This window comes from Kogia breviceps, chromosome 11, assembly GCF_026419965.1.
Source record: "Kogia breviceps isolate mKogBre1 chromosome 11, mKogBre1 haplotype 1, whole genome shotgun sequence".
In the NCBI taxonomy this organism is placed as follows: Eukaryota; Metazoa; Chordata; class Mammalia; order Artiodactyla; family Physeteridae; genus Kogia; species Kogia breviceps.
This window is the reverse complement of record NC_081320.1, coordinates 27,805,829-27,817,871: the sequence shown is the minus strand read 5'-3', so window position 1 is coordinate 27,817,871 and position 12,043 is coordinate 27,805,829. Positions and strand designations below refer to the sequence as shown.

Here is a 12,043-nt window from a genome sequence, read left to right as displayed (position 1 = left end):
AATTTGCCAGAATACATCCACTAATAGTCTGTATTGGAACTTTATGATTATGTGGAGAAGGTAGCATCTAAATATTTTATGCTATTTTAGATATTGGCATGAGGTAAAGTTTTTGTTTCAGATTAACTACTTACGATTCACTGTGCCCTTACACATTGCATTTCTAAAAGGGAAAATGCTTTTTTGGTTTTTTTTGTTTTTGTTTTTCAGGGATGAAGTCAAAGAAATAATTCTTATTCTGGTGAAAATAAAAGCTTTGAATCAAGCAGAATCCTTCATAGAAGAATATCACCTAGACCATCTTAAATCAGTAATTAAAGAAGTTTGAGTGAACTTTATAGGAAAGTACTAAAATGAGGTTTTAATATAGTCACACTTGGCTCTTTTGCTTGGAGAAAGAAGAAAAAAAAAGTGTTGCCACTTCTTTATTCACAGTAATGGAGGGGAGAATTTGCAAAACCCAAAAAGCAGTACTCTGTCTTTCCATTCCTTCCATCTTCTACCTTCTGGTATCATGAAAGGCTGCCCCTTTTCTTGCAGTGTTTGCAGGAATTAGACACACAGGAACAGTAAGAGTTTAACATATTTCCTTTTCCATTTGATTTTTCCATCTACTTTTCCAGCTTAAGAAAGGAGTTGAAGGAAGCTTGTTATAGCTGTTTTGGCTTTGGTTGGTCTTCTGTCCTGAACCATAAAAACCTCTTTTAGTTCTCTTCATTTTAACTATCTCTGTTTACAAATGAGTTTAAATGAAAATCTTAATCGGGATGAATTACTTGTTAAGTATTCTGATTAAGGCAGTTTAGGGCTTTTGATAACTAATGCTTGTCAAAATGTTCTTCAGAAATGTGTACCAATGTATTGTACCAATAGAAGTTTAAGAAAGGCCAATGAATCTCTACGAGCAATAGGTATTATCATTTTTTGAAACTCATTTGCACTTAATAGGTGAAAAAAATCTTATTTTAATGATTTGTTTTGGCTATTAGAGAGTGACTACTTGTTTTTTGGCCATTTGTAATTCTTTTTGAAATATCTATTCATCTTTTTCTTATAGATTTGTAAGAACTTTATATTTTAAAGATACTGATGTTCTGGGAATTCCCTGACATCCAGTGGTTAGGACTCTGCACTTTCACTGCTGAGGTCACAGGTTGGATCCCTGGTGGGGGAACTAAGATCCCGCAAGCCATGCATCACGGCCAAAAATAAAAACAAAAACAAAACAAAGATACTAATGTTTTGGCTGTGCTTTGTTATAGTTTCCCTCATTTGCCATTTTCTTTAAATTTGTGTATGTTTTTTTGTGTACTAAGTTATCGGTTGTTAGGTAGTTCCTATTTTTTTTTTTCTGGTTTTTTTTTTTTTTTTTTTTTGTGGTATGCAGGCCTCTCACTGTTGTGGCCTCTCCCGTTGGGGAGCACAGGCTCCGGACGCACAGGCTCAGCGGCCATGGCTCACGGGCCCAGCCGCTCTGCGGCATGTGGGATCTTCCCAGGCTGAGGCATGAACCTGTGTCCCCTGCATTGGCAGGCGGACTCCCAACCACTGCGCCACCAGGGAAGCCCAGTAGTTCCTATTTTTTGTTGAGGTTTTTTTGTCATTGGTGGTAGGCCTAGACAGGAAACAAATATTTTAAGTATTCAGCACAGGGACTTCCCTGCTGGTACAGTGGTTAAGAATCCACCTGCCAATGCAGGGGTCACGGATTCAATCCCTGGTCTGGGAAGATCCCACGTGCCACGGAGCAACTAAGCCTGTGTGCCACAACTACTAAGCCTGAGCTCTGGAGCCTGCAAGCCATGACTGCTGAGCCCACATGCCACAACTACTTAAGCCTGCACACCTAGAGCCTGTGCTCCGTAGCAAGAGAAGCCACCACAATGAGAAGCTCCCATGCACCACAATGAAGAGTAGCCCCTGCTCACCGAAACTAGAGAAAGCTGGCGTGCAGCAATGAAGAACCAATGCAGCCAAAAATAAAAATAAATGAAAGTAATTTATTAAAAATAAATATCCACATGTGATTCATTTTCTAATAAAAAATTTGTGTGATTAAGAAAGTGAGGCAAGGTCATTGAATCAAAAAGAAATTGAGGGACTTCCCTGGTGGTTAAGAATCCACCTTCCAATGCAGGAGACTCGGGTTCGATCCTGGCTGGGGAACTAAGATCCCACATGCCGTGGGGCAACTAGGCCTGTGTGCAGCAACTAGTGAGAGGCCCTAAACAAAGAGCCCCGTGTGCTGCAATGAAGACCCAGTGCAGCCAAAAAAAAAAAAAAAAAAATTCTTTGTGACACTATCAATAACTATAAAATAAAAACTTTGAAACATGCTATGTGTATGAGAATTTAAAAAAACATTTTTCAAAGTGAGTTTACTAAAATAATTTTTGTTAAATCTATTTGTTTAAATAACTTGAGGGCCATCCTAAATGTATTATGCAAATTGTTGCCCAAAAGACAATCAGGAAAAAATTGATTATGTGTAGGATTTGAGCATGTGGCCTCTGACATTATCACCCCTAGTTTTGAAGCTGCATGTAATTTATTTTAGCAGATTGGTGTGTGATTTCTACTACAGTGAAGATTCATGATTCACTGGTATGAACAGTTTTTTAGTTTATTTTGGTTACACAAATTATGAAGAGTAGAATCTCATCTAGAAAATTCAAGCCATTGCTAAAAAGGATTTAGCATTCTTACACAATTATTGTTCTCAGAGGTAACTGCTGTTTTCATTTTGTTATCCTTTCAGACCTTTTCTCTACTTAAAAAGTATGTATGCGTGTATACACAGACCTTTGTTTTTTATATAAATGGCAGATACTTATTGTGTATGAAATTTGTAACTTTTATTGTTAAAGTGTACATTTGAAATTTCCCTATAATTTTTGCATTTGTAATTAAAGGTGTGTTAGATGATCCCTTACATTTTTAACTTACGCAGAGAGATATTTCTCTTGCTTTTTGTAGAGTGGAAAATATTAGAACTGCTTTTAAAACTAAATTGATTTAAATTCCCAATAGTTTTCAGCTAAATTTCATTATGCTTGGAGTTTGAATCTCAGTATTTTTATCTATTATATACTATATCTGAGGATATTCAAAAACGTTTGTGAAGCTTGCCTAATCCTCAATGCAGAGTTCCTTTTTCCAACCCTCCCCCCACTTTTTTCCTGTTACTGTGAAATGGATGGAATGAAGGAGAGAAAACAACTAGCAAAAACAAATCTTTGAGTTAACAATTTATCTCACATTTCAATTCTCTCCCAGGATTTTTTCAGCTTTTTGTTCACTTAAAGAATGTAAAATTTTTACAGAATCAGACAGATGACCTTTTTGTTTTTACTTCTTTCATATGGCTTTTAGGAACCTTTCAATGGCCATGAAAACATACCTCAGAACAATTGAGTTTTGCATTTGTTAGGCTTGTGACGAAATGATATTTATACAGATGACTCCTAAGAAATACCATATGTGGTACAAAACCTGAAAAAGGTATTACAAGAAAAGAAAATAGACCAATATTCCTCATGAATATAGAAATAAAAATCCTTAAAATATTAGCAAATTGAACCCAGCAATGTATAAAAAGGAAAATACTAATACCTCATGACCAAATAGGGTTTATTCCAGGAAGGCAAGTTTGGGTCAACATTAAAAATTTAATCAGTATAATTCACCTATAAACAGAATAAAAGAGGAAAACCATACAATCATCTCAATGATTACAGAAAAGGCACTGGACAAAATTCAACACCCTCCCACAGTACAAAAACAGGAATATAAATTCTTTAATAAAGAGCATCTGCAAAAGAGCATCCACACTTAACATCATACTTAAAGGTAAAATATTAAAGCAAGGATGTCTGCTCTCACCATTTCTGTTCATCCTTGTTCTGTAGGTCCTAACCATGCAATCAGTCAAGAAAAAGCCATAAAAATTAAAACACAAAAGTCGTCATTCACAAATGACAAGATTGTTTACATAGAAAACCTTATGCACTCTACAAAAAAAAAAAAATTCAATCACAACAAATAAGTGAATTTAGCAAGATCTTACAAATAAGTCCAGGGGCATGCTAGTGATTTAACTGGAAACAGATTTTTAAAACAATAACACTTCAGTAGCAGTGAAAAACATCAAATTCCTAGGAACAAATCTATAGAAAGACTTTGCACTGAGGAGTAGGAAAATTGCTGAGGAAAAAAATAATGTTTAACCTAAATAAAGGCTTTCCTGGTGGCACACTGGTTAAGAATCCACCTGCCAATGTAGGGGACACGGATTCAAGCCCTGGTCTGGGAAGATCCCACATGCCGTGGAGCAGTTAAGCCCATGCACCACAACTACTAAGCCTGAGCTCTGGAGCCTGCAAGCCATGACTACTGAGCCCACGTGCCACAACTACTGAAGTCCGCACACCTAGAGCCTGTGCTCTGCAGCAAGAAGCCACTGCAGTGAGAAGCCTGCACACCGAAATGAAGAGTAGCCCCCACTCACAGCAACTAGAGAAAGCCCACGCACAGCAATGAAGACCCAATGCAGCCAAAAATAATTAATTAAACCTAAATAAAAAGATGTATATTCATGAATTGGAAAACTCAGTTATTGTTTAAGGTATCTTCTCCCCATATTGATTAATAGTTATGCAGTCCCTGCCAAAATTCTCAGGCTTAAAAAAAAAAAGAACAAAGACTGGTTGATTAAAATATATTAAAGTTTATGGGAATTGCCTCGTGGCTCAGTGGTTAAGAATCTGCCTGCCAGTGCAGGAGACATGGGATCGATTCCTGGTCTGGGAAGATACCACATGCCACAGAGCAGCTAAGCCCATGCACCACAACTACTGAGCCTACCCTCTAGAGCCAGCGAGCCGCAACTACTGAAGCCCACGTGCTCTAAGGCCTGCATGCTGCAACTGCTGAGCCCACATGCTGGGACTTCCCTGGTGGCACAGTGGTTAAGAATCCGCCTGACAATGCAGGGGACATGGGTTCGAGCCCTGGTGCAGGAAGATCCCACATGCCACGGAGGAACTAAGCCCATGCATCACAACTACTGAGCCTTCATTCTAGAGCCTGCAAGCCACAACTACTGAGCCCATGTACCTATAGCCCATGCTCTGCAACAACAGAAGCGACCACAATGAGAAGCCCGCTCACCGCAACAAAGAGTAGCCCCCACTCGCTGCAGCTAGAGGAAGCCTGTGCGCAGCAACGAAGACCCAATGCAGCCAAAAAATAAAAAAATAATAGTTTATGTAGATGTACAGTGACCTTAAAATAGCCAAACCGATCTTGAAACGGAAGAACAAGTTGGAAGACTTGCTCTTTCTGGTTTCAGGACTTACTGTAAAGCTACAGTAATCAAGACTATGATATTAAGATGAGAATAAATTAATACATCAATGGAACAGAATCAAGAGTCCAGAAATAGACCTAAACATATATAATCAATTTTTTTTTTTTTTTTTTTTTCGGTACGCAGGCCTCTCACTGTTGTGGCCTCTGCTTTTGTGGAGCACAGGCTCTGGACGTGCAGCCTTAGCGGCCGTGGCTCATGGGCCTAGCCGCTCTGTGGCATGTGGGATCTTCTTGGACTGGGGCACGAAACCGTGTCCCCTGCATCGGCAGGTGGACTCTCAACCCCTGCGCCACCAGGGAAGCCCTATATTATCAATTTTTGACCACAGTGTCAAGTTAATACAGTGGGAAAAGGAGAGTATAACAGTTATTGGTGGAACAACTGAATATTAAATAAGATGAGCCTCAACCCTTAACTTTCCACACACACACACACACACACACACACACACAGGTGAATCATAGATCTAGATGTAAAGCCCAGAAACAAAAGCTTTCAGTGAGAAACATAGACTGTGTTTGACCCTGGAGTAGGTAAAGATTTTTGGGGGGTAGGACACAAAGGCACCAACAAAGAAAGGAAAAAAAAGGATAAGTTGGACTTTATCAAAATTTTAAATTTATTCAAAAGTATTCTATATCTTAGGTCAACTGGGAAGTACAAATTAAAAGCACAATGATACACCAGTTCACATCCACTAGAATGACTGAAAAAGACTAATATCAACAAATGCTGCCAAGAATATGCAGCCATTGGAACACTCCTAGTTTGTTGATGGAAGTGTAAAATGGAACAACCACTTTTGGAAAACTGTTCATCAGTTTCTTATTAAAATTAAACATTTACTAACCATACAACTCAGCAATACCACTCCTACATATTTACCTAAGAAAATAAAAATATGTTCACAAGAAAAGCTTGTACAAGAGTGTTGATAGGGGCCTTATTAAAAATAGCCCAAAACTGTAACCAAAATGGATAAAGTGGTGGATTCATACAATGGAAAACTACTCAACATTAGAAATAACTAATGTATACAATAAGTAAACCTCAAAAGCATCATTAAATGAAAGCAGTTAGGTAAGAATACATTATGACTCAATGTATGTTAAATATAAGAACAGCCATAATTAAAATGATGGAAGAATGAAAAAAGACAAGGTAACTTTCAGTAGTGATGGAAATGCTCTATCTTGATTTGCGTGATGGATACATGGGTATACTCAGTTGTTAAAAATTCAAAGAGAAAACCCAAGATCTGTGTATTTCATTGTACATTAATTATACATCAATTTTTTAAATACCTTGTTAAGTCAGACAACTGTCTGGAATAGTGAACTATCTCTGGTAGTGTTACAGATGGGCTGAGCACCATTGAAGACCTTACTTCATGAGACTGTTTTCAAAGGTCATCAGTGGAAGTTAATGGAGGAAAACTGATAGTGATATTCAGAGACATTTTTGCTTTTAACATGACACAGTCCATTTGACCAGTGGTTCTTAACCTCTTTTCTGCCCAAACCTAACCCTAACAAGTTTCCATCAAAAATAGTGCTTTAGAATCACTGCCCTGGATATTTCAGTATGATCTGCTAACCAGAAGTGCCCCAGGAAGATTCTGTAAGATAGTCATAAACACATTTTTGATGATATTCTCTTAAACTTGAATAAATTTCATGGAGTTAATCCAGAGAAATGTAAATTAATGTTTGTTAACACAGGTTTTACAGGCTTCTTACAAAATGTCAAAAGAGCATTAAAGTTGACTATTCACTTGAATATTTTCATGTAGTGGTTGCATGACAGAATTAAATGTCTATGGACCCACACTTCCCAAACTGTCATCTGAGATGCCCTGTGGCAGCACTGTGAACTCAAGAGGCATTGTGGGACATTTGTTTTTAATTTTTATTTATTTATTTATTTATTTTGGCTGTGTTGGGTCTTCACTGCTGTGTGCGGGCGTCTCATACCAGTGGCTTCTCTTGTTGTGGAACATGGGCTCTAGGCCTGCAAACTTCAGTAGTTGCAGCACGTGGGCTTAGTAGTTGTGGTGCATGGGCTTAGTTGCTCTGCGGCATGTGGGCTCTTACCAGACCAGGGCTCGAACCCATGTCCCCTGCATTGGCAGGGGGATCCTAACCACTGTGCCACCAGGGAAGCCCCTGTGGTACATTTTAAATTTTCAAGGGAAACAGCAGTACATGTCAGAACCACTGGAGATTATAGCCCAAGGTTGTTCAGTTTCAACATTAGATCATGTGACATTACTTTAGAAGATATGTATTTATGAAGCTGGGTTTTCAGAAGTTGCTGTGATAAAAAGCAAATACCACCTGAAATTCTATGTGGAAATGAGTTGGTAGTGTTCAATATGATTCCAAGATTTGGCAAGTTACATAGTGGCCAGCAGATGAACACAAACCCAATTAGTAATTATGATTTAAGGATGCAATAAAATTAATTTACATGTTTTTGTTCTGTGTGTGGTATGCGGGCCTCTCACTGTTGTGGCCTCTCCTGTGGCAGAGGCAGCGGCCATGGCTTACGGGCCCAGCCACCCCGCGGCATGTGGGATCCTCCTGGACCGGGGCACGAACCCGCATCCCCTGCATCGGCAGGCGGACTCTCAACCACTGCGCCACCAGGGAAGCCCAATTTACATGTTTTTTTTTTTTTTACATGTTTTTAAAAAAGAAAATATTTGGATCTAAATGGTTAAAAAGGGGCACTAAGTATCTTTTCGCAGGGGGTGTGGGGAGAGATAAGGGATGGGGCACCCTTTTAAAATTTCTGCAAAACTAAGGGCTCTGTGAAGTGAGAATGTAAGAACACTGATACCTTGTTCATTGGAAAGCAAAGAATGTTTCTGGACATATTTGGGCTTCTTATGCAAAATCATAAAGGAATACATAGGAATACCACCTCCCTATTGTGCTCTAATTTTCAGGAACACATCTAGGATTTTTAAATTATAAAAGGCTATTACAGGGACTTCGCTGGCAGTCCAGTGGTTAAGACTCCACGCTCCCAGTGCAGGGGGCAAAGGTTTGATACCTGGTCGGGAAACTGAGATCCTGCATGCCGCATGGAGCAGCCAAAAAAAAAAAAAAAGGCTATTACAGATAATTAAATTCCATAAATATGTGGCTGGTAGGATGACCAGCCATCTTGGTTTGCTGGGACTAAGGTTTCCCAAGGTGCAGGACTTTCAATACTAAAATTGGGGAGTCCCCAGCAAACTAGGACAAGTTAGTCACTCTACTCCCTTCACTGAAAATAGTATGTGGACATTTTGGTTAGCTGCCTAATTTAGAACAAAATGACCTGCCTTTAATTTCATCTCCATTCTGCTGTTCCTTAGGAGCAAGATGTTAAATTCAGTGGTTCTCAAAACTAGGTGTACATTAGAGTCACAATGAGAAATTTTTTTAAAATGAATATCCATCCCTCACCTTCCCCATCATAATCTAATAAAGTCTGGAGATATTTTTTTTAACTGAGTTTAAAACAGTTTTGAAAACTCAGACATTTCTGTGTTTTAACATAGATACATAACATAAAAATAGACACCTATCTCACCAGGTTTTTGTGAATATTAGAGACAGGAAATGCCTTGCACAGTGTCTGAAACATAGGAGCCGTTCTACTGGGACACAGACTAGCCTGTCCTTGAACAATGAATTTTTAAATCATTTTTCTACGTATAATAGGAAAACCTAACTTTTTGAACTCTGAGTTATACAAAAGACTCAGGGAGTTATTTCTTTTAAGATAATGATTGTCTTACCACAATGTTAAAGGGAGGTTTAAAAATAGCACACACTTGAGAAAAATGATGGACTGGGCACATCCAAGAACTTGATGTCCCAGAGAAACATTGAAAAAATGAGGAACATTCACAACCAGCTTTTCCAGAAATCTGGAAAACAGTCAAAAGTTTATAGCAGCCAAGTAAACACTGAATCCAAAAAAAAAAGGCAACTTTTAAATGGTAGGAAGTCATCAAGATAGCAACATAGGACATGCCAGGCTTTGCTCCTGACTTCACTCCTCTTCACGAGTTGAACTAACAGCTATTCATTGACAAGACACCACTGAGAAAATCTTAGAACACGGAGGTGAGGCTGAAGCACTGAAGCTTCAGTCTCTGAAGCACCACAGAGGCTGAGACAGACTGCTTTAGAAGGGTAAGAGAAGCAACTGCATTCGGAGCACATTGCCCCTCCCCCAGGCAAGGGCAACACCACACCAAGAGGGTTCCACTGAGCCTACAATTCCTCCAGTGGGAACAAAGAGCCCAGGGTGGACATCCAGCTCCCCTAGCATTGCTGGCTGCTTCTTGGGAGTTCCACTCTGGCCTCACCTCACAGGGAAAGCATGGTTGGAACACCTGGAAAGCTGTGTAACCCAACAATGCTCAAGCAGAGATTACAGTAGGCAGAGCTAATCATCCACAGAGCAAAGCCAGGGACACCACTCAGCCAGGGAATTTGGGGTGAGGGTTAGCTTGATTCAAGACCACAAACAGAGCTTTTCCAGACTTGGAGCTTGTTCCCTCTCTCTGCCCAGGCAGAGGAGCTAATTCATAGCCTCACCCACTGCTGAATATAGCTCTCAGCCCCTCTGAACCACAAATCCTAGCTGGAACACCTGGAAAACTGTAGCCCAGCAATAGACTCTGACAGGCACAGGTGATCATCTGCAAATCCAGTGGCCCCATTTGGCCAGGGAACTTGGCACATGGGTAGGCCTGAGTCAAGACCACAAATATCTTTGCCAACCTTGGATCTGATCATTCCACTCTGCCTGACAGGAAAATTAATTTGTAGCCTTGCCTACCCAACCAGTAGGAACTTAACCAGTGAACTTGGGAAGCTGCATAGCTTATCCAACATCTCTGCTTACAGTGGCAATTGAACACAGAGCCAGCCTGTGGTTTCCCTGTCTGCATAACAAAACGAGTGGCCCCATCTGCCCAGGGAATTCAGTTTACAGTCTTGCCTGATTCAGATCCCCAAACAATAAACCATGCAGGACCTGGGACCTGTTCTATTGCCCTGCCAGATCAGGCAAGCTAACTGCTGAGTATAGTACCCAGTCCTGATCATCTAGTAACCCTAACCAGAGAACCTATACAGCCTTGCTTGGGCAGGGAACTAAGCCAGCAGTCCTTTCCACGTTCTCAGCCAGCAACACTCCCCCAACCTCAGATCTCAGGCTGTGACCTCACCACAAAATAGACTCTGATAGCAAGACCCACCTGCCCTAAGACATTATCAGTTGACAGGTCCAAAAACCCAAACTGAGCTGACTGCCAAGGCAAACCTAAAAAGTCTAGAACAGGAGACTGCTAACTCAGATGCACAGATACCAATGTAAAGAGTCCAGGATCACAATCAGGTAAACAGGACAGCACCAAAGGAACTAATAAAGTTCTAATAACTGACCCTAAAGAAATGGAGATCTATAAACTGTCAGAAAAAAAATTCAGAATAATGCTCTTAAAGAAATTTAGTGAACTACAAGAACTAAAGGAAATTAGGGGGAAAAATACATGAAAAATAAGACAAGAAAGAAATAGAAACCATCAAAAAACAAAGCCAAAGAAAATCCCCAGAAATCCTAGAGCTGAAAAATACAATGACTGAAGAAGTCAACAGAGAGCTTCAAAAGCAAACTCAACCATGCAGAAGAATCAATGACTTATAAGACACTTGAAATGATCTAATCAGAGGAACAGAAAGAAAAAAAGAGTGAAAAAAAAAAAACCTATGGGACTTATGTACACAATCAAAAGAAACAATACTTGCATTATAGGAATTCCAGAAGGAAAAGAGAAAGGGGAAAAGTATATTAAAAGCAACAATGGCTGAAAGTTTTCCTAACCTTGGGAGAGAAATGAGATTCATATCTATTCAGAGCCATAAGCCCCAAAGGACAACAACACAGAGATAAACTATAATTAAACTGTCAAATCAAAGACAAAGAATTTTGAAAGTAGGAAAAAAAAAAAAAGTAACATACAAGGGAACACCATAATAGTATCAGTGCCTTTCTCACAGAAACGTTATCAAGCCAGGAGAGAATGAGATAATATTTTTAAAATATCAAACAAAAAAACTGTCAACCAGGAATTCTATACCTGGAAAAGCTGTCCTTCAGAAATGAAGGAGAGATAACTTTCTCAAACAAACAAAAGCTTAAGGACTTCATCAGCATTACCCTGCCTTACAAGAGAAGCTAAAGGGAGTACTTTGAATAGAACTAAAAGGACACAAAACAAGGTAGTGTAAAACTCACTGGTGATGATATATAGTTAGATTCTGTAATATGGTATGGCGGTATGTAATTCACTTACAGCTCTAGTTTAAAAGTTAAAAAAATAAACATAGTGAAAATAACCATAACTACAATAACCTGTTGTTGGCTGTTCAATATAAAAATATATATAGAAACTATAACATCAATAACCTAAAATATGAGGGGGAAAAGTCAAAGTGTAAATTGTAGGGATGCTATCAAAGTTGTTATCAGTTTAAAATAGGGTGTTATAACTTTAAGATTTTTATGTAGGCCTCATGATAACTACAAGGGGGAAAAACCTGTAGTGATTACACAAAAGAACAAGATAAAGAAGTAAAAAACTCTGATACCAAAATACATCAAACA

The 12,043-nt window shown here is 39.1% G+C and overlaps 1 protein-coding gene across 3 annotated transcripts in view; it reads left to right on the top strand.

Moving 5' to 3' along the window:
* The window catches only part of GCFC2 (GC-rich sequence DNA-binding factor 2), a 76,522-nt gene extending 75,292 nt beyond the window's left edge, over nt 1-1,230 (top strand). For all 3 annotated transcript variants that reach the window (XM_059078565.2, XM_059078564.2, XM_067007383.1), the window contains one exon: nt 211-1,230. In XM_059078565.2, the coding sequence (XP_058934548.1) occupies nt 211-328 (118 nt within the window). In that variant the 3' untranslated portion in view covers nt 329-1,230. The remainder of the gene's footprint in view (nt 1-210) is intronic.
* Nucleotides 1,231-12,043: the final 10,813 nt, after the last annotated feature.